The sequence below is a fragment of the Rissa tridactyla genome, chromosome 7 (genome assembly GCF_028500815.1).
Source record: "Rissa tridactyla isolate bRisTri1 chromosome 7, bRisTri1.patW.cur.20221130, whole genome shotgun sequence".
NCBI classification, from domain to species: Eukaryota; Metazoa; Chordata; class Aves; order Charadriiformes; family Laridae; genus Rissa; species Rissa tridactyla.
The window spans coordinates 6,230,539-6,253,970 of NC_071472.1; the positions used below are offsets into that span (position 1 = coordinate 6,230,539).

The following is a 23,432-nucleotide window of genomic DNA, read 5'->3' on the forward strand; positions in this document are numbered from 1 at the left end:
AAGTTTTGTGCAGAGAAATAAGCAAGTGTGTTAGAGGCTTGGAAAGATTGTATACCGTCAAGATTTCTGATTTTAAGAAAGAAAATAGACGATATAATAGATGTATATAAGCAACAGATGGTTTAAAGAAAGGCATGAATTTCAAATCCTTAGAAAACAGAAAATGTTGATAGGCCAAAGAGGAGCTTGATTTCTATAGTGGCCATATAAACAATAATACTGGCAAAGCTATGACAAACATTTTAAAATTGGAACAATGAGTATATGTTTCTTTGCGTTGAAAGACATACTATCTTCTTTTGAATAAGCAGAAATGTAATTTTGCACTTTACAACAGAAATGTTGATTTTTATAACCTAGGGTAATTTCAAGTGCCCTTGACTTGAAAATAAAATAAACGCAGATCGATACTTATATTGCCTAATATATTTCTATGAGATTCTCAAGGAAGTGTTAGTGCCAAACTGAAGATAACAATGTGATCTTTCCACTGGTGTTTCTTATACTGCTGGAAATTCAGATTAATTTTTTTTTTTTTTTTTTTTATTAAATGTGATGCCAGAGGAAGAGTTTTTAATTTTCTCTTGGCCAGTAAGAAATCAGGTTAGAAATAACACCTGTCTGGCTGTTTCCTTAAACTTAGGAGAGGTAACAGGGCTGGCCTTACATGCTTTTACGTACCCAGTAGAACAAAGGGCAGTAGCAACAGTAGGCTAGTCTTTCATCTTTCCTTCAGCTCTTATGCATGTGAAACCACGTCTAAGTACCTTTCATCCGAGGATATTTCCTTTGCAAATGAATTACATTCCTGACCTTTGATGCCAGCAGGGCAAAAAGCCTGGGGATGTAGACACTGGTGGACACTGAAGATACCTTCTGTCTGTGATGGCATATATACGGGAAGAGTGGTTAGAACCCCACAATTCCACCTGCCCAGCAGAGGAGAGAATAGATTTGGTTGGCAGAAAGTGTATATATGTAAAGTAGATCTAAAGTAGAAAATTATTCCTAGCATTTCTAGTAGGCCAGGTATGTGGTTTGAGTTTTGGGGAAGGCTACTTGGAGAACCTGAGCATGTACTGAAGGTGTGGAGTAATTCTACTGGGACATTTTTCTCATTTAAATGTGGCAGATACCTGTGCCTACGAAATCCTGATAGACACGTCTCCGTATCGAGTTCGTTATTAGAAAATAACAAACTTGTAAAGTCTTGTGAAATTCAAGTGTTGGGAGGTTTTGTTTTATTTGTTTATTTTATTTCTTTTTGGTTAATATGCAGATGCCTTCTGCAAGGATAAGTGTAGTCGGCTGACCCATGACCTCTCTAGTGGATTTACACTTTCTTACAGGTCCATAAAATTGAACATAAGCTTCCTTGAGATTTCTCTGTAGTCCAGGGGTTGAAATTTTCATAGCTCATTTGACATCGTCTGCCTGTTTAAACTAATAAAGATAAAATGTTCTTAGGAGTACTAGTATTTTTCCGAAGTACTGAAATACTTTTTTGTTTTTCTCATCTCTGTTTCACCATTATGCGAGAATACTTTCTAGGCACTTCCTCTTAATTCAAAAGTATTGAAAAAATTATATTTTTCTTTATACACTATTATTTTCCCCTGTTTCTGCAGTGCAGGTAGGTGCTCATGAAGATGCTTGATCCATGCGAAGCTTTTTTACAAATCTGTACGTGGAAAATTCACAGACTGTATCTGAATATATCTTGGACACATTTAATTTAGATTTGTGAAACACCTGCTTCTCATTGTGCTAAACTATTCAGAATATTTTCCCAGCATTATCTCATTAATACTCAAATATTATTGCCTTATATGTAACTGATCATTAGGTTAATTGGTTTTATAGTGTTGCTTTAATATTGTCACTCAAATCTGGTTTTGAAAAGCTTGAGAATTCCTTAAATTTAACCCAAGTTTTTTAATGGATAAGTTTTCAATGGTTACATTATAACTTTTCTATCTAGACTTTGATATGTAAATCAGGACCGTAAGCTTGAACAGAGTCACCTGCATTTTCAGGTAATTACATTAATGCAAAAATCCATCTCAGATGAAATTGCTCCATGGAATTAGCATATCAAGAGCCTTCCTCAGAGAATAGCTTTAAGTATCTCTTGTATTTTTCTGTGAAAAGAGGTTTAAGCTTGGTACAAATTGAAGCATTAAAGGAAATAGTAAATATCAACTCTTCAGAGTTTATTGACAGATGCAGAAGAGGACCGCGTTCCAATCAGGTTAAGACGGTGTAAGTGAATTGGTGATAACTGGTCCAGCTGTTACTGGCATAATCCTTGGAGAGAGACGTATAAGTTATCTGAGGTGAATATTCAACACAGAGTGACTTGCCGCTTAAACTCAAGTGCTGTTTCTCATGGAAGAGGACACAAAGCTGAACACTAAAATAATTGTACCATATAGTAGGAAGAAAAACATAGGTTTTGTAATGTATCCAGTCAGTATATTAGCTGCTTGCTCCAGCCCCACTGTTCTGAGAGCTTAACAAGGACCCTTAACCACTCTTGTGATAGATCCACACAGATACTCCCGATGTTTGCCCCAGGGCCCAGTCAAATTCAGTGCATCGCTGTGGATGGAAACAATTTCTAGACTGTTTTCTCTAGTTAGCATTAATTTATGGTTTTACTTTAAAGCTATATCTCTGTACGGATGAAGTTTAGGTACTTAGGAGACCCTCTCTTCCAGGAATCAGCTGGTTGGGATTTTTAAGTGATCCTACTTGTGTGATACAAATGGTGGTTTGGTGAACCATTGCACCTGCTGGGCTGCTCCTCTGTCAAGGAACATTTTCTGTTTTGATGAGTAGAAGTCTAAAAGTTTCCTAATATTAGCGTTTCTCATTTGTTTTTTCTGTTCTAACAATATTTCATTAGATCATTATTTTTTTAATGAAGATATTTTAAGCAACAATAAATCATTGATTTACTTTATTCTGCGGCAATGCCGTACCAAAACCATCTGTAAAGTAAATAGAGAAAATATTTCTTCCCATGTGCTTAGGATATAAATTAGATTTGTAATTTGGTCTTCCTGTGTTAAGATGCTAAGCAATGCAATGTAGTGGGTTCCTGCTGCATGTGTAACATATTGTCTTTTCAAAACTCAACTTTAGGGGTTGAAAATTTTTCTGTAATTTGCCATTATATCAAAATGGTTTCCAAATCCAAGCTGGTACTGCAGGGTTTATTTTTTTTCTTTTTTTTTTTTTCTTTTTTTTTTTACAATAGACGCAGTAGTTCTGATCAAAAGTCATCGAGCTGACATGGTCTGTAGCTGTGCAGAGACTACCATACCATGAAAGGCGATTAGGCTTCAAACCCTAATTTTTCTAATAAGTTGTAGTATGTGGCATTTAGCATCAAAGTGGACTAAAATGACTGTAGAAAATATTAATATGATTTTGTTCCTGTGTTTTCATCCCTATTTTGTATGCTAAATCATTCTTTAAAATTAACATAATCCAAATAAACTATTTGGTAAAAGCTCATTTACAGTCATTTTCCTAGACAGCATGAGAAGATGTGTAAGACATCAGAAATACAACGTAGCTAGGCTGAAACTTAACGAACACAACCGAGAATTACAGTCATAGCATCAGCTAGTGAGTTTTATTCTCTTTTTTTAATCTCTTGCATCAGGTGGCTGCTTTTCATTTCTTCTGGTTATCTCCTTGTTCATTTGATCTTTCATACACATCCCAGCATTACTGGAATTTTCCTTCTGTAGAGTTGAGAAGAATGAGAAAGGGTCAGTGTTAGTAAGCAACCCAACCTCATTCCAGAATCATTTTAGGACATCCCCTTTGTCTCATTCGCTTCTACTGCCGGGTTTTTGGGAGCCATCTCTCACCATGCGTGGTAACTCCCATCGTGTGCTTACCAGCTTCCAAAAAATACAGTCTTACTGTAAACAATCCAAAGAAAGGCAAGGGACTTGCTGTCCATGACAGCCGATCTCCTCTTAAAAGAATATTTGATTCCAGCCTTGTAGGCCAATGCCATTAACCTTGCAGTCTCCAAAGTATTAACTGGAGACCTCCAGGTGCGAGAGGCTTCTTGACACGTGTGCCTGAATATTACCCAGAATTAAAAGGAGTTTGCATTAAAAATAAAATGACGCTTATCTGCAAATACCCATATTTTTGGCTGTCTTGTGCTTTACTTGAATGTTACTTGGGTACTGTAACAAAGAAAAAATGCAAATGCTACATTTTGAGGGGGGGGAAGTTTATTTTCGTGGTGTTTCTGGAAGCATATGCTGCCGGTATCATCATTTCTTAACAAAGAATTATGATACTTTATTTTGTTTCAGTTTAAAAAATTGACTGTGACCCTGTTTTTAAAGAAATACTGTTTTGTGAATGCAGTGATTGATTTTTCTGCTGTAATACTCATCTAAATAGAAAGTCAGGGTTCTCAGTAACTTTTGAACATGCATTCTATGACATTTTTGCAGAATTAAAGGTTTATGAACAATGAACTATCTAAATTCCCCCTTGTAGTCCTATTATTTCACCTAGAGAATAAAATGACCTTTATTTTACGATGAAAATAGTCTACAAATGTCTTGTGGTATTAGGGAACTCTGACATCTGAGGAAAACAAGTTATTTTAGGATTTTCTTTCCTGGCTTTTAGTTACGTAGCTTAGTATCACTCCATTACTGCATTTGTCAAGGAATAGACATTTTTTGTTCCTAATTTAACTTGATGTTATTATAGGTAAACAGGCAAAGAATTGCATATGTATTTAGCTCACGTGGGTCTTGAATTTTTTATGATAAGCTTGATATTTTTATTCATGTTAGAAATAGTTGGGGAGTCCTATTTTACAGATTTTACTCCTCTCTCTGGGAATTCTAGTAAACTTTAGAGAAACTTGTTCATATGTATATATCTCCTATTTGCAATATGAATTTCTATCCTTAGGACCATCTTTTTGGATCTAGGCCTTAATGATAATTGTGAAATGATTACAGAGATACTATAGTTTATAATTTTGAAGTTATAATCAGTCAAGCCTCTTTTACGTGTGAAGCTGAATATTGTATAACTCTAGTTTTAATCAGTGGAGCACAGGAACCGTTAGTGGCAAGGGAAGAGAAACATTTAAAAATTTCCTTACAATTGCATACTGGTACTGGTCAGAATACAGAGGTAATTTTCTGCAGTTTTCTAAATGCAGTGATTTTATGCCTCCTTGGCAGACCGCTGAGCAGCCATACCTCAGGATGGTCTGAAGCACCATTTTCACTGAGGGCTTTGGGATGGGACATCATACCATAGCTCTGCGTGGAGTATAATAGCTATACAATCTTAATGATTCCTTTTCCTTTCGAATTACAGTATGTAACATTTATTTGCTTCAGTATCAAGTAGTCCATGCCTAAGTGCCTTTTTGTTCATGTAGGTAGCCTTAGACTTGAGAAAACAGTTTTGAACCGTTGACTTGTTCTTCTGCACTGAATAGAACTGTTAACAGATCACATAGCACTTATCACCTACAGCTGGAATTTATGTCTTTCCACTGCAGTGTTTTTAAATATTTCAAAATATTAAAGGTAAAAGTTACTTTACTGTAAAAAGTTACATAAATCTGTGACTGTGCAGCTGCTGTGAAAGATCATTTCCATCAATCTGACTTTAACATCTGTTCCTTTTAGTGTCCAGAATTCAAAAGACCTAGGGGCATTGCTGTTGACTGGGTTGCTGGAAATATTTACTGGACTGATCATTCCAGAATGCATTGGTTCAGCTACTATACGACTCATTGGACTAGTCTGAGGTACTCCATCAACGTAGGTCAACTGAACGGACCGAACTGTACCAGGCTCCTTACAAGCATGGCAGGAGAACCATATGCAATTGCTGTAAATCCTAAAAAAGGGTATGTACGTTTCAACGTTACTCTGTTTTGGTAATTCAAACAAAAATGCAAAGCATAGTAAGAGAAATAAAATGATGTCTACAACTTTTCAAGTCATGTACTGAACATTCCTGCTCAATTTACCTGTGTATAAATCGGGATCAGTTATTTCCCATCTCTCAGGTAGGTTGGAAAGTTCACAAGAATTTAATATCAGTGAAGTGTTTTGAGGTTCTGTGTAGGCATCCAGCTTATTTTTTATGTTTAATATTTTAGGATGATGTATTGGACAGTTATTGGGGATCGCTCTCACATAGAGGAATCATCTATGGATGGTACTCTGAGAAGGATATTGGTTCAAAAGAATTTACAAAGACCTACAGGTATACAGCTTATCCATTTTTCCTAATTCCATGGCACTTGCTAGCTCAGTGTGGATTTGTTGGCTGAATTCCAGTTTCTCAGTTTGCAAAAAAGTTATATACTTTTTAAAATATGTATTCTGGTTATTCATATGCAGTTACTAGTCAGAATTCTCAGTTCTGTTTTCAAATGATACGCCTTAATATGACTTAAACTTTTGTAACAAAGCTTAACATGATGATTTTACAAAGCAGTACCAGAGGACTATATATAATCAGTTAAAATATGATTTCTTCAATAGCACTGAACAAGGAAAATCAATTAAGGGAACAGCAGTTAGAACGTTTTTTGAAGAATGCATATGAAATCTCACAGCCTATTCTAGTTACTTTCCTGAATACACTGCAAAATAGTATAAAACAAGGTTTAAGTATTCAAAGAAGCAACAACTTAATTATCTCAGTATTTTACAGAACTATTTTGAAGCTTGGCAGTACATATTAAGTTCTTGTGAATTACCATTAAGACTCCATTGGCAGGATAAAAGTAATTTTTATGACAAAGGAAATGATAAATCCAGAATGAAATGTGTCTCTTAAATAGCAACATCCTGTCTTGAAACCACAAATGATTTGTTCATGACCCATTTTCTCATGCAATATTTGATGTTTCTCCAGGCTTACAATGATAATTTGTTATTATTGCATTGCAAATTAGGGGTTGTCCAACTTTGGTACGCATATCTGTTGAAACATAGGCTTCTTTCGAGAGGATGCTATCTGAATATCTAAGCGTCTCAGAAGCTGCCGCTATCACAGCAACAAGTAATAATATTTTAACGGACTGTTAAGTCCCAAGCTAAGGTGGGCTTATGGTGTTGCGTATGTAAATTAGACTCATCCCTTAAAGGAAACACTCTATTGACATGATTAGATTTAAATATAGCAACTTAAGAAATTACTGATGTGATAAGGAAAGCTTTGAGGAGAGGCGGCTTATGGTCCTTAGGTAAGTAAGAAGCACAATAGTAATAATAAAAAATACAAAGGCAATAGTAAATTCAGTAAGAAGCTTCTGATTATACAGACTGAAAGACAACAGAATTTTATGTTTATTGGAGTGGTTGTATATTCTTTCCTGAACTTCTTAGATGAAACATTGTAAACAGCAGATACAGAAATGATTAGATTTAATTCTAATTTCTGGAATTGCGCTTTTTTTGTCTCTTATTATCGGTTGGGTTGATTGCCAAGGTTATGTGCTACGGAGACAGTCACCACTTCCTTGGTCATTAAAGGGCATTTAAACCCTTTTTTGTTTTTTGGCCATTAGCATTGAATTAGTGAAATTAGTGAGTTTTGTAGGTAGTAATGGTATCAAACTCATCTGAAAATGCAAGTATTTACTTCTTCCTTGACAAGGAGCAGAACTTGCAAAAGGCTCATCTTCATAAAATTTTCCTTGATATATATAGAAAAGTTTCATATAAACATTTAACCAGACCTCTGTCTCCTTACGAGGATGTATAAAATGAAAATTAAGAAAATCAGCGGAATTGTCAAAAATGAACAGACTTTGCAAAGAGGGAATTTCACAAATACTTTGCCACAGTATGGCATTTTCCTGTCCCTACTGCTCGAAAACACTTTTGTGCCATCCTTCTGTGCTTTTCTTCCTTGACTTCATGGTAGGAAGTAGGCATTTATGGAGTCTTTTACTCTTTTGACAGATATTTCACACGGATCCATGACTTTGTGGAGAGAATGCAAAGTCAGAGTCCAAGCCTTTACTATTTCCTCCTAAATGAGACTTTACTACTATTGTTTCAATGAAGTTTAAGATTTTTCTAAGCATCTGTGTTCCACTACTCTTAGATTTATTACTAAACATGCCTTTCTTATTTCAAGTAAGAGAGTGCGAGTTTTGAGCATTTGGCCTTGACTTCACGGGATTTACATAAAAATGGCTATCACAGGATTGCTTTATGCAAAACCCAAAAATAAGTACTCTCTTACATTGTGTTATCTCTGATACTGTGAAAGATACATTGAGAATGTTATTTATTTATTATTTGATATTTAAATACTCTTACTAAAGTGCAAAGAATAATTTAGAGCTAGAAACTGGGGACTGCTTCTAAAATATTCCCCCTTACAGGTAGCGTGTATCAAACAGAGTTGAGACATTGTGATTATCTTTAACCAGAAATGATTCTCTTTACCGGTATGCCTGAATACCAGTGTTTCATTTAAAGAGGTGTTTTTGGTAACGGAGTTGCAAATGTAAATATATTTCATTGGTCTGTGCGTCAGACTTCCTCCACGTCCTCTCATCTATGTGTAGCTGATTAATTTATGACCTTAAGAGGAGAATTTTTGCTGTTATGTATCATTTCTTTTGATGTATTTTCTGACTTACCTACTTACATAAATAGGAAGAAAAATACTTTTTCCCATTCTTATTAAAAATACACCACAACTTCAAAAGCTTAGAATTAAATTATTTTATGGTTCAAATATTTTTTCAGGCTGAAGCTTTTGACATGACCCAAAATGGCACATTAGTCATTTAATCGTCCTCTATGAAACACGGACTGCTTGATTTAACTAGTTATTGCCTGGAGGCTGGGTAGTCACAACGTTATCTATCTTTTATTCTCAGTCATGCCCTCACTCCTGTGCTTTCTTTTCATGTGTATGCAAATATACACATCTGTCAATATTGCAGTTTAAGTCTTGTAACACTAATTTAATTAATGTCATCTGATTTTTAATTCTGTAACAATTAATTCCATGTGCAGTATTGGTGACAGCAAAAAAAAAAAAAAGCACAGAATTATATACTTGTGGAACCAGGATAGGTTAGGAAGACTGTGAAATTTGAATGCCTTGTTCTTAACGCGTGGTCACGCTGGTGCTACTGCTTACAAATCTGTTGACATAATAGATTTACTTTTTTTGTTGGTAGAGCAAATTACAGGATTGGATTCTGTATTTAATTCCCACCAGGTATATATCCCTACCTGCTGAGGATAATGGGTTTGAAAAGGTACTGACCTTGGGAGAGTAAGCTAAAGAAAGTAAAAAAACCCCACATCTGCCTCAAGGGGAAGGTTTAAGCGGAAGGTGTTATATTTTATTCTCCTTGGTTTCCAGTCATGTTTTTACGTTGTCACCGTATTTTGTTTTCGCAAGAATATGAGCGATATAAAAATGTCCAGTTACATAAAAATATTACATTTTTTTCAGGTTTTATATACCTATTTGAACTTTATTTTCTTTGTAGGTCTCGTAGTTGATCAGTTCAGTCAGCGTTTGTTCTGGGCTGATTTTGAATTATCTGTTATTGGCAGCGTTCTTTTTGATGGTTCCGATTCAGTTGTGTCTGTGAGCACTAAACAAGGTATGGAGAGCTTTTCTGTAACGTGATTTATATTTTATTTTATATGGCTGAAGTTTCACTAATCAAAGAAACTATGTAAGCAAGAAGCAGTGATTATTAAGTAATACTTATTGCTTTTGTTAGATAACACTTCAGATATTGTCTAAACAATAGTTATTTAAGATAATTTTAGCTTTTACATAATCTGATAAAGTTACTTTAGGGGAACAAAGATTCAGTGATAAGTGCAAATCTCCAAGATTGTTATCTAAACATTACCTTAGGTGTTATCAGATAACATTGTGATTAATATTTTTGCTTGGCCTCACTTGGACTGGTAAAAACAAGAGGACCTTGACTAGTTAGAAGTTAGAGCTGTCTGCATAGCACAGGAGTTGTATAGTTTATAGAACAGTTGACCTCAATCAGTTCTGGAAAAAATAATGGATTTGGCTTTCAGGTCAATAAGTAACGACAGAATTCTGCTCACAGAATGTGCATGAGGAAAGTTCCTTTTATAAGGAAAGAGATTCTGGTTAAACAAACTTTGGTTTTACAGAATTGCCCGTTGGCTTGTTAACAATTCGATAATACATGTAACAATTTATGCAATTTGAGTAAAGAGAGGAAACATTAAAAAATAAATAATTTAAAAGCAGGCTTTTTGGGGGGATTACTTAGTGGGCAGTTGGTAGTGGAGCTTCATCAGGATAATGTTACATCTTGTGCTACTGGGCGTTTTAACCAATGATCTAGAGTTCACTGGGGGAAACTGGAAGATACTAGGAAAAATCTCCAATAATCCAAATTTAGATTTACATAATCTTATGCAGGTTTAATAGCGGTTTATTTCACAATGTGGATCAATATACGTGGAAGCAGTCATCTCAAGAAGGATCACTTTGAGTGCAGGGATCTGACTGCGACCGCCTGTAACGTTGAACCAAAGCAGGCAGGTGCCTGACGCAAGATTTAAGAAGGCAGGAACTCCTCCTCATGAAGTTGCTTGCACCTCCTTCGGTTACAGTAGCCCATGGTGGCTAGGCTGTAATCTGTCACAGAATCCATACTCGGTGCTTATGCTAGTCCTTGTGGCTGGTACAAGGACTGACAGAGTAGCCTAGATTTGTTTTAATGTGTCTCGATAGTCATTTGTATTTTAAGAATAAACGTGAGGTTATTCTTCAAGAGGAAAAAAAAAAAAGGCACAACATGGCTACAGACTAAAAGGCATATAAGGTGATGCGGTGACTTCCAAAATATTTTATAGCACAGACAGTCTATCTTAAACTGTGCCAACCCAGCAAATTTGGGGGTTATGAAGGGGAGAGTGTAATGTTGGGACCTTTTAAATTCCATATGTAAGATTTAATACTGAAATAGAAGATCAGTAATGCAATACCACCTTTTATCTCCTGTTGACAGTTTTAGTAACTGTGGAACAATTACAGAAATAGAACCAAAAGAAAATTGGGAGAGCTTAGAAATTGCTTTGTAATCAGACTAAAAACTTTGACCCCTTTAATGAAACAAGTACAAAATAACGAATTCAAATTTCTAAATATTTCTTTTGAAATAAAATACTGAGTAGCAATTATTGATGGAGCGGAAAAACAGTAGAAAGAAACTGAATAAATGCAAGTCTACTATAAACCCAGTTTGCAGTAAATGGGGATAGAAGTAGGAAGAAGGTATCGCAAGGAAGGATAGGTTCTGTTTCTTTATGGCTTCAAATCACGAAGAGATGTATCTCTGGCAAAGAAGGTTTAGTCAGAAGCTATTGCCTCCTTGCAAGGGTAAATGTGTGAAATTCTACAGGCAGGTGTGTACAGGAAATCCAACGAGGTGATCGAATTGGCACTCGTAGCTCTTAAAAATGAGAAATTGGTAGAGGCTTAGCATTTCATTTTGTAATAATTTACTGTAATTATGACTTAAATTAAGTGTGGTATGAAAGGTGGCATTTCAAACATGTTAAGAGGGAGCTGAAGAAACATTTTGTCAGAATAGTTTCTTTTATGTACAGCAGAATAATGTTTCTTTATCGTCGCATACTTCTAGTTAAAGTATTGCAGCTAACTATGTTCTAATTAGCTAGTTGTTACTGTGGGATTTCCCTACTTTTCAATATTGAACCAGTTTCTGAGGCTGAATTGTGTGGAAAGCTAATACAAAGCTAGAGATTTTAGTTGCTTGTAGTATGGAAAGCGTTCCTTTTAAAAAGATGCTTTTTAAAAGGCAAACTTTGTGGGTACAAAACAAGCTGTGAATAATAATAGCTTTAGGTGAGAAATGCAATAATGCAATTGAAGTTATTATTAAACCAAGGTTGTTTATTATTTGAATATAAATATATACTTGTATTTATTATTCATTTTTATTTCAGGTTTACTGCATCCGCATAGAATTGACGTTTTTGAGGATTACATATATGGAGCAGGTCCTAAAAATGGTGCATTTAGAGTACACAAATTTGGCAGGAGCCTTGTAGAGTATCTAAGTGTGGATGTTGATAAAGCAAAAAGTGCCTTGATTTTTCACCGCTACAAACAAATGGACTGTGAGTAAGCATAATTACTTTAAGCTCAAGATTGAGCAAGTTCACCTCAGGGGGAAAAAAAGTGTAACCAAGTTGTACAAATACAAACCAGGGCCTGATTGTACAAGCTGAAAATAGATTTAGTCATATTTCTTTATACAAGTTTAATTTAGATTTTTTGGATGCGTTTTTCTCTCCTTTGAAAGGGCATTAGACAAATGCTTGCCTTATGTACCCGCACTGTAAATGAGGTATAAAAAATTAGAAGAGCGCTGAATACAAATGTCTCTAGCCACAACCAGAGGAGGGGTTTTACTGCATATTACCAGTAGATTTTTTTTTTTTTGTTACTAGAATAAATTCTGTCCTGGTGTGAGTCTTGCAGTGCCATTTGAGTGAGTGTGTTCCCTGACTTCGGGCTGTTGATATCCTGAAAACTGAAGTGTATATGAATTTTTATATTTGATTATTTTTTTTTTTTCCTAGTTCTAGAACATGGTGTAATTCCAAAAGAAAAACAAAATCAATATTTTTAATGTTCTATCTTTTTAAACAGTGCCTAATCCATGCTTGGACCTGACATGTGAGTTCATTTGTTTGCTCAACCCTTCTGGTGCGACGTGTGCTTGTCCAGAAGGAAAATCATTGGTGAACGGAACATGCGTTGATCAGAGCCTCTTAGGTAGGTATTGAAAACTGCATGAGAACCAGAATATGAACAACTGGTTGGTTTTTGTCATTCTAAAAGGCTAGGCTGTCTGCAAGTCCAGAGTTTTGTGGTGATGTTCTATATACATATTACTTAGCTGAAATGGAAACGAAATACGAAGAAGCAACATCCCTGATTAAAAAAACCTGTTTATATTCATCAAAATGATAAATGAGCTTTCAGCTGAACTGATAGAAGATGGTATTTAAAAGCAAATGTGTATATATCGACCAAAATAAGTTGAAAAGCTCTGAAGCATTTCGGAGTCCAAATTAAACGTTAGCCATTCAGGAGAAAAAAAACAACACCTTAAAGACCATCGAGAAACACCTAAAGAGCTCTGCTTAGGCTGCAGCAATAGTCAAAAGGCAGTAAGTAAATAGCGTGTAATAATGACTTTGAAGTAACAGGCAAAAAAAAAGAAAAAAACAATTGAAATATTTTTATCTAAAATTATATCTTTCAGTAATATCTATAATGACTAATATCAAGACTCAGGAAACCTGACTTCATGGCAAAAGAGCTATTAAGTTCTTGCTGTATTTTAGAGGGGAAAAAGTCTTCTTTTCCATAGAAGATGATTACTAAGTATTCTAAAACTCTTCCCGCTCCAGTTGAGGCCAAACGTAAGGTTGTCAGACTGCTGGAATGAATTCTTAGCCAGCTTGAATCTTAAAAGGTTCTAGAAATCATAGAATAGGATTTCTTATGTGTACGAGAAGTCCAAATGTATGAGGATGTTTTTCTAATGTTTGATTACAGGCTCAGAAGTGTAAGCGATACATATTTTGGTGAGATCCTTAGTACTTAAAATGCTCAATTTAGCAATTAAATTAATTTGCCTGAAATGTCATCATTCTGTGGAGAAAATCTCACCTATTTATACCGCCTACTCTTTAAATATTGGATTAACACAACTGTGTTTTGGTGTTTTATGATGTGGTATTAATAACGCTATCCTGTCTGGCATCATTTCGCCTTCTGTATCAAAAAATTTAAGAATAATTTAGAGTAAAACATTATAAAACTCGTTCTAGATAACAAACCCATTCATTTTTTTTTGCTTCTAAAGGCGTATATTGTATGCAATGTGTTTATAGTACCAACTTTGATACATACTGCACCATGCTTTAGCAAAAATACAGTAAATGAAAGCTTTATGACTGTCCCCCCTTGGCTGAATACCTATGAATGTGTATTTATATAATAGTTACACAACTATAAAATAGTGTATATTTGTTTTACAACAATTTTCACTGTTAGGGGAGAAGTAGATGTGTTAGAAACCAGAAATAGAATAGAAAACTGTACAACGTTTCTAACTCTTGAGGCGAATCAGTCTAAACACCCTTTGTCTTCACAGAGCATCCACCTTCCCTGCCCCTCCACGTGTCAGCTCTTTGTTCATCCCAGATGGATTCTTATCAAGATTTTCTGCTGATACAGTACCACCTAAAAACCATTTAAAATGACCCATAGTTACTACTTAGGTGTTGAAGAAAGGACACATAAAAGAATATTGGTTTTCTCTGGTGATTGGTAGTAATTTGAACCCGTAATTTCAGTAATGTTACAGTTTTGCTAGTGGGGAAAAGGATTATGCCGCAGTAGATTTTTCAGGAAGGTATGTTTTTATTAGAGAAAGAACTGAAGAGGCTTTTAAATTATTTCACTGCTGGTTGTAAATTTTTATGGATAGACAGAAAATGCCTAGAGAAGCATTTTTAATATATTGATAATTTTCAGTATCTTCCCACAACTACAGTATCTGTTATGCCTTTTTAAAGGGCTGCTGAATAAGTGTTTCTTAGTTTTCTGATTACAGTTATATTTCCAGTAATGCCTAGCATAGGCTTTTTTGTACATTTCTTCTTGTATGATAGTTTTGTAATAGTAGATTGCAGGTTTTGTAGCCTCGCAGATCATAAATTATGAATTGAAACAAGCCTCAGTGTCATAGCACACTAACAAGTGTATGTTTTTGCACTATTTTGACTTTTTAAAAAAAGTATGAAGTGGATGTTAAAAGTTGTCTCATGCTGACACTCCACTTTGGCTTCCAAGGATCAGCAAAGATTCCGGGAAAGATCAGAGTTGACCTCAAGATCAGTGTCTTGAATTAATACAGGTTTATAATTAATGGCTGGCTGACAACCCACATGCTGTTAATAGGTCATGAATAGTCTGCAAACAAAAGACATTGTGGAGTTTATCAGTAAATGTCTTTTCTTAATGGAAGTCAAGTTCTAAACCAGGTTTTTTTCCTGTAGGAAGTTATACAGTATGCAATAAAAAAAAAAAAAATAGAAGCTGTAGTCTTCCTTTCCTTTTCTGATGAAGGGCTAGAAAATGTGTATGAAATATTCCAAACTGCATACATTCCGCTTGTTTAAATTTAGCATTGTGTTGTCTTCATTGTCTCGGAGCATTTTTGGCATAGTTATGGATGTCAGTAACCCAAAACAGCAATTCCTGCCTTACATAACTGTCAAAATATGTATATTGTAGAAGATTGACCTGATATAAATCCAAAGGGAGGTTATATAATAATATTTTTTTTCGCTGGTTTGCAGTAAAATCCTGATTCAAAGTCAGTTGAAATATTCCAGTTGATTTTGGTAGTCTTCTGGTTTGTCCCTAAAAGATTGAAAACCAGAAGATTTTCATTTGAGACATGAGTATCTGTGAAACACTTTTTAATTGATGTATTCATTTGGTGCTGTTACTGGTTAATTCACAACGTAATAGTTGTATAGTAAATAGGTTACAATGATTTACGTACATTATATTTTATGTGTTCAAAAATACACTACCGGTAATTTACGGATCTGAAAACTCAACTTTGTAAGTCTCTTTTAGTGGACATCATTCATGTAGTGATAGAAGCGAGGTGCACTGGTTATTTTGTATTTGCACAGAAGCCCTTTCAAGTCATCTAAGTCTTTTAGTTTCACAAATTAGTGGTAATTGTGGATATCAAGAACTAGTGTTACTAAACTGTTCATTTGGAATAACATATAATTCAAGTTACAATTGTAAAGAGTAGTATATTGAACATTTGTAATACTTTTTAATGTCTTTGTTTTGGGTCTTTTAAAACGTAGTAAGGAAGCTAGTAGTAGATTTCCATAACTTGAGAGAGTCAAAATGGGACAGCCGTCTCCAGTTCCTGTCCATCTTGACTACTGCTCCCAGGAGAGTCTCTGTTTGAAGATTCTGTTTTGACAACGCATGCGTGTCTATCCTTGTGAAAAATGCCTTTCAACAAATAATGAATATTTTCAACATTAGTATGCCATTCTTCATTTTGGTAGTTTTTTGCATGACTATTGCAAAGATGCCTCTCATGTCAGTCTACGGTAAGGCTGGTGACAGGGAGGTAATCTCTTTCTTGTGACAGTATCCCAAAAACTGACTTGGATTCTGGTTCATTGGATTGTTGTTTTGGTTTTGGATGTTTTTTTTAACAAAAGAAAATTGAGGTAAGTCTTGAAATTCTGCGTAATATTACGACTGGCTCAATCCATGGAGATGATTTTTCTTCATAAGTCCTATGTGAGGAATTCTACGTACTGAATCCTCGGCGGCTTTCTGTTAAGACTGAATCCAGATTGCTTCAGACAGCTGTTTCACCAGTGTCTCCCACAACTGATGAGAAAACAGCTTTTGGGTTTGATTTGGCTTTTTCAAGCTGGAGTTATTACAACATATGTGTGTTGTATCATTCAGAATGTGTTTTTATAACAAAATGAAAGCGAGTTCCTGTGTGTTCTTTGATAAGCTTCCATCTCATTTCTCCCTAGATGATTATGATTGACAGAGCACACTTCTTTTTGTGGTTTATTTATTGACTATAGCGGGCCTGACTTCTTCAGTTTAGAAGCTACCCTTTAGTTTTCAAATGGGCGGAGTACAACTTCATTTTCCTAAAAGAGACCACTGGATTTGCATCCATTAGGTTTATTCTCTCTAATTGTCTGTAACACAATGAAGCTAAAAACATACCAAGAGGATGAAAATACAGAGACTTGCATTGGAGGAAGACTGCGTACCACAGCTGAATGAGCAAGAGTAATGAACACTTCCAAGGGTTCACTATTCTGGAGCTGCACGTTTATCACTTTCGTTTTAAGAAGGGAATACTTCTGCTCTCTTGGCTGGATGAAAAGCCTGAGAAAAATTACAAAGACTCAGATCTGACGTTGCTTCGGAACAGAGATGAAACATGTAATTTATCATGGTGTTTCCTTCAGCACATTTCTGCGGGGACTTGCCCACTGCACACGCATAGATTGCAGGCGGACCAAGTGCTCTGGCTGGGGATGTTGAGGTTAATCCCTCTATACCTTCTTTTTCACCCACAAAGTCTGCCTCAGGGAAATGTACTAGCAAAAGCTGTGGCAGTTCAATCCACGCCATCTTCTTGATTGCTGCCCTGCTTTCAGTGTTTTTAGCTATCAAACAGAACCAGGGTCAAATACAGAAAGCTACTTCTGGTTTGAGAGAAATCTTTTGTTTACAGCAATATCTTCTGTATTTACAAAGGGGTTACTTTTGGGCCTGATATTTCCCAGAATAACAGAAAATGGGTTGCATTACAACAGGTGTCCATTAGTTTTTTCCCACTGTGCATCCTTTTCTTAACCCTTGTCTTCCATTTATAATTGTACAGCGAATAGATTTTTAAACGGAAAAAAAAAAAAATGTGAAGGGAAACCAAAGAGAGAGGGTCTGTCTTACAGCAATCAGGCAAAATTTGTAGATTACAACTTGTTCTCATAAATTTCAGTAAACAGAGAACGGGCAGATAGTAAGACCCTCATCTGGAAAGGGGCAGGAAGATTTATAAAACCTTACCACAAGATTAGAACTCTGCACTCTGTCTTTAATAGGTGCATTCAGCTCAGTAAAGGCTGAGCTACCCCCTTGACTGAAGGATCGGCCAGAACAAATACCTTTCTGTCCCATGAGATGAGTATTTGCCACTGGGGGGGGCAGCTCTTCTTGTCCCAAAGAAGGTGGTTCATGAACCTTGTGCTCTATAGCATCATCTCCATTTAATTGCCTGGTCCGGAAATCAGTGGATATTTCAAAGGGAAAAAATAGCAAAAAAGTAAGAGGCATTTTTCTCAAGAAGGAAAGGGTTGTTATAGAAATGCCAATAAAAGATGTGTGTATATGTGTGTGTGACTGGGGGAGAGGCATGGAATATAAAAAAATTGAACGGGTGAAGGAAAAAATACCAGTAGAGTTCACAGAGCTTTGTTTTGCTGCTTTATCAGTGTTTCTTCTGTGTAATATTTTCCTTTTACTTTGAGTTAAAGGAAAGAGTCAAAGATGGAGCAAATACGCCATAGGTCCGTTAATGTTTGTGTCAAACAGTCATAGCAGGAAGAAAAACATAAGAAAAACTGCAAATCAAATTTATTTGATGCTTTATTAAAGATATATTAAGATTGAAATGGAAAATCAAGGCAGCAGAAGACTCAAGAACCAGGCTACAAAAGAATATCTAAAATTACACGACCTTTCTTTTCTTTCATGTTAGAGAGCTCCGGTAGCTAGACTAGGAGTAGAATACCAAGTGAAATTATTTACTTCTGTCATTTCAGAAGTGGAAAAAAGCTGCTGAGAGGTCTTTTAGTCCAAGTTCCAGCAAGCTCAAGCCAGTATTGAATTGACTCCAGATAGAAACCTTTCTGGTTTTGTTTTTTTTAAAAAAAAAAAAAAAAAACAAAAAAACCCAACAAACTTTGTTCCAATAGAGGGTTCTTACTAGAGCTGTTCCCAGTTCTTCTTCAGAGGTCTTTATTCAGTAATTCAAATAAAGAGTATTCAGCTTTTTATATCAGTTCTTCTGTATTTCTCTCCTGTATTCTATGTCTTCCTGTCTTCTCCTGTGGGACCGTTCTGCTCCTGTCTCCCACACAAAGGCATCTGATCCCTTTTGTACTCAGTTGATGTGAATCAGCAAGAGTAATTTGATTCTTGTACTTACCCTCAGACAACAAAGCAGCAGCATTAAAACCCTATATTGTTAAAATCTAACGTAGTATTTTAAAACTGGCTTATCCATTACATCTTTCAGTCCTCTTTCTTAGCTTATTTAAAGTCCAAAATTGTTGTAGTAAGTTTTCTCTGTTTCATGTTAGATTTGTGTTCAAAGTCTTGAATTTAAAATGTTTTATAGAGAACAAAATCAGTAGTGAATTTTAATAATCCTAGGGTGTTACAACATAGTGCAAACTTTTATGTTTTTTTCAGGAACCTTCTCAGTTGACCATTGCATAAAGTTATAACATATATTGAATTTTATAAAGTATAAGACATGAGTGTCCCAATCTTTGAAAGACAATTGCATTAGAAAATCATTACTGCACACAATTTTTGGCTCAGTATATTTTCTTGGTATGGTTTGGGTAATTTTTGAGCTTGTAGTTCATGTTTTACAGTTCTAAATGTGCCTTTTGGTACTCTATTTTTCTCTTGAATTCATAGTCTGTCTTAATTTCCATGTTTTTTTCAAATTTTATATCTTAATTCTGCAGAATTGCTCTAGAAGAGAAATATAACATGTTTTTAATGTGCTATGAGAAAGGTTCATAAAAATGAGCACTTGTCTGTACTTTAGTGTTATTTATTCTGTTTTTTACCAAGTTCTGCTCTATAAACTCACGACTAATGACAAGTAAAACAGATAAGATAAGCAAAACAAAAATAGACCTTCTCTCCAATAAGATATGCTACATTATCCATTTAAACAACTTCTATAATGAGTAACTGAAGAATGGTTCATGGAACATCAAAGGATTTAATGAACCACCCAAATAAATAAAACACCGAGGCATCCTCAAACTCCCAAATATGAAGTAGCTTTGTTGCAGCAGATGTATGTGTCCAGGGTGGATAACAAAAAATTAAGTGTGCACAGTATTTCGTATTTTTAATGGGAAACAACTGAAATAATGATGTGCCAGTCAATCCCCCACGATAACTTTTAGATTTGTTTTCTAGTTTCAGCTTCATTTGAGAGGTGCAATTGCCTGAAAGATGATCAGTTCCCAGAAGTTCTGTTTAAGTAGGTTTGATCCCAGGTTAGGTGTCTGCACCATGTCAGCTCTGGCCGTGAAAGGAGGCAGCCAGACCCTGCCGAGGAGGGACGTACATGGGCAGGAAAGGGTGCACCCAAAGCAAAGGCTGCTGCATAAGCACAGTTATATCAATGCGCTCCGCAGAGTCCGTGTTGGAGAGTACTATTCAGCTAAAGAATATCCGATATTCCTAAATGCTGCACTTACAACGCAATCTATTTATTTAAATGTCAAAAAAAAGGAGTTGGTGTGCCTGTGTCTGTCAATAGACCTCTTGATCAGGGAGTGTAGCAAGAGGACGAGGGGTAATGGTTTTAAACTGAAAGAGGGGAGATTTAGATTAGATATTAGGAAAAAAATCTTCACTGTGAGGGTGGTGAGACCCTGGCCCCGGTTGCCCAGAGAAGCTGTGGCTGCCCCATCCCTGGAGGTGTTCAAGGCCAGGCTGGATGGGGCTTGGAGCAGCCCGGTCTGGTGGGAGGTGTCCCTGTCCATGGCAGGGGCATGGAACTATATGGTCTTTAAGGTCCCTTCCAACCCAAACCATTCTATGATTCTATGAAATGGGAACCTTGGCTCTTTTTCATTAGTTGTTTAACTACAATAGATTAATTCAGCGTAGCATCTGAAGAGTTCTCAGTGTTAGTGGTACCCCTCTTGTTAAAAGCCATGTAGTTTGAAATGCTGGATTAGTTAGGCAGCAGTCTAGCTTCACGGGATTTGTTTTGCTACGTAAGAAATGAAAGGTCTTATTGCCGAAAGCATGTTTTGGGCTGGAAAGGTGCTTGTCTGTTTCTTTAGGATTACAATTATTTGGATGTTTGAGCATTGTATGCGTGCTAGTCTATAATTAATTTCTTGTTGGTATCATTGAATGATTTTATATCTTGTTCACTGAAATGAATAGAGATTTATTTTTCAAAGTGTTTCCAAGACAGGCACAACTCTAATTGCAAAACAGCTTTATAGAAAGAGTGAATCTGGCCTAATCAGAATTTGTAACACCTCGTACCTCACCGCTAAGACGGTGGCACTATTGCCGTAAGCACTCGATGAATGCAGAGCAGCAGGCAGTATCTCTTCTCAGTGATTTTACAGACTGAACAGATGAGAATAAGAATAAATCAGAAAATATGGTTTAGGAGCAAGAAGTTAGTATGCATATATCCATTTCTGAGGAGGATTTAAAGGCTGAATAATTTCCTTTAAAATATTTTGGATAGGGTTTGGTTGAGAAGTGTGTTAGTTAATAGAGAGAGTGGAAGAGACGTCCAAAAAATCAAACAGGAAAAGGCTGAAGTCACCCGAAAATGGCTGGGAAGTTTTCTGAGATTCCCCCAGGTGAAACTAAGATTCATTTTTTCATTGCTTAAACTAACTAAGGAATGATAGTTTCAAGCAAGAACCCATACTGTCATTACTAACTTACATCCTAAGGAGGTCGACTTTCCTGTGGCATCGTGTGGATGGAGCATAACTGCTGTGCAGAGGCCCCCGACTCGGTACAGTAGGAGCTCCCAGCCCTGCTCTACAGGCGAGCGCAGCCCCCACCACCTCTGCAGCTCTCACTGGGGGCTTATGGTCTCCTAAGTTTGTCATTTTTACCAGCACTGTAGAAACAGAAGTGATAGTTTACTTTCTCCATCTTGAAAAGTGATATTTTTTTCCCCCTCGTTGATAGAGATCTGTAGCTCCATTTAAGATACAAACAGGTTCTGTTTTGCCAGTTACAAGAAATGGAATTGTTGAAAAGAATTCTGTGTGTGCTCTTGCTGCAGACGATACCTGTAAATTAACCTGTGAAAACGGAGGAAAGTGCATTATAAACGAGAAGGGGGATCCTCGATGTCACTGCTGGCCCAGTTACTCCGGTGAAAGGTGCGAAACGAACCATTGCTACAACTACTGCCAGAATGGAGGAACCTGCGGAGCCTCTCTCCTCGGTAAATATTCCTCAGTGGCTGTATCTTACTATTATACCTGCCTTAATTTAAATGTTTTAATTTGTTCCTTGTCTGTGATATTTTTTCTCTTTGTAACTTATTTGCTTTGTCTGTACTTAAACGATGTACAATATAGCAGTGTATACCATATATATACTTTGTAATCAATAGTGCTTTTCATCCACGTATCTTGGTGTTTTAGCAGAATTAAGCTGCATCCCTGAAAAGGGAACGTGTAAGTACCTATTCAGCATAGACGCACGTGTCGAGGTGTAGAAATGGAATTGTAAAGCGTAAGGTCCGGTCAAACTACACCAGGAACAACGTCACACACCTTGCGCTCTCTTTATCTCAATTCTCCCTCTTAAGTTTTTACACGCATACGCAGAGTTATTTCCTTAAATTACAGCGTTGTGTGACCTCAATCTTTCACCTTTGTCATACCGGAATTCACAAAATAGACATTTTACTCATCTAATTTTCAGGAAGATTTGGTTGATCGGAACTCAGATCCTTTTTTTTCCTGAAGGAATTTGAAATCGCATCCCTTATCTTCAGGGAGATTATCCTAACTGTCAAAACAGTTGGGATATTTGGCAGTTATCTTTGTCCCTAACATGTAGGCTGTTGTAGCTTGTATAATGCTATTAGTGTTTGGGCTAGAGAGGGAAAGTGTGATAAGAAGTTGCCTGAAATTTAGTAATTATGTGAGAAAGGAGAAGTTGAATTCTATTTTCTGCTCCAAGGAATATTTAAATGTTTGATTCAAAGTCAGACAGCTGGAGAAGAGTTTGCCGTCTCATCTCAGAAGCTTATCAGCTGCTGAAGATGGTGTGTATCATTTTCTCCTACGTAATGAAATGACTAACGCCTTGATCTCTGTAAGAAAAGTACAGGCATCTGACTTTAGAACAGGAGTTTGACTTCAGCACAACCAGAGCGAGCTCCCTGCGATTCAGAATCACATATCTTAATCTCTGTGACAGAGGGGGTTTAGGTCCCCGTGCCTTCCTCAGCACACCTTACTAATTAACTTTCGTTTATATAGTTTAGTAATTTAGCTTCACTTGCTGGCTTCTCTGGAGCCTCCTCTTATGTACTGAGGTGTGGTGGCAGAAATCCAAGTGAATGCAAACCCAGTAATCTGTTGTGTGCCAAACAGAGGATTTTTCGGTTGTAAGTATTTGAGGGTTAATAATGTTGTTTGTGGTTAACACCACTAATAATGACTAAATGTTATGAAATGATAATTACTTGTACTTGAAGTTGATGAATTTTACTTGAAACTGCTTCTAACAGCCGATGGAGCTACTGACACAAATGATAAGCTGAGATTTTTATCAATGTGTTGAGATCAATACATGGTTAGTGAGAACATGCAAGTGAATGAAAGTAAGTCACGGGTGATTTAAATGATGTGCAGAACTTCCTTGTCATCCGCGCAGAGGATGTTTACTCCCACATCTTTACATGCCTGGCATTTAATTGATACTTCTATGGGGTTCAA

General features: G+C 36.2%; 1 protein-coding gene across 1 annotated transcript in view; it reads left to right on the forward strand.

Moving 5' to 3' along the window:
• The window catches only part of LRP1B (LDL receptor related protein 1B), a 749,025-nt gene that overhangs the window by 680,355 nt on the left and 45,238 nt on the right, over positions 1-23,432 (forward strand). Inside the window, exons 78-83 of the mRNA XM_054208041.1 lie at positions 5,697-5,920; positions 6,176-6,282; positions 9,548-9,664; positions 12,030-12,203; positions 12,739-12,864; positions 21,761-21,925. Of these exons, the coding sequence (XP_054064016.1) occupies positions 5,697-5,920; positions 6,176-6,282; positions 9,548-9,664; positions 12,030-12,203; positions 12,739-12,864; positions 21,761-21,925 (913 nt within the window). The remainder of the gene's footprint in view (positions 1-5,696; positions 5,921-6,175; positions 6,283-9,547; positions 9,665-12,029; positions 12,204-12,738; positions 12,865-21,760; positions 21,926-23,432) is intronic.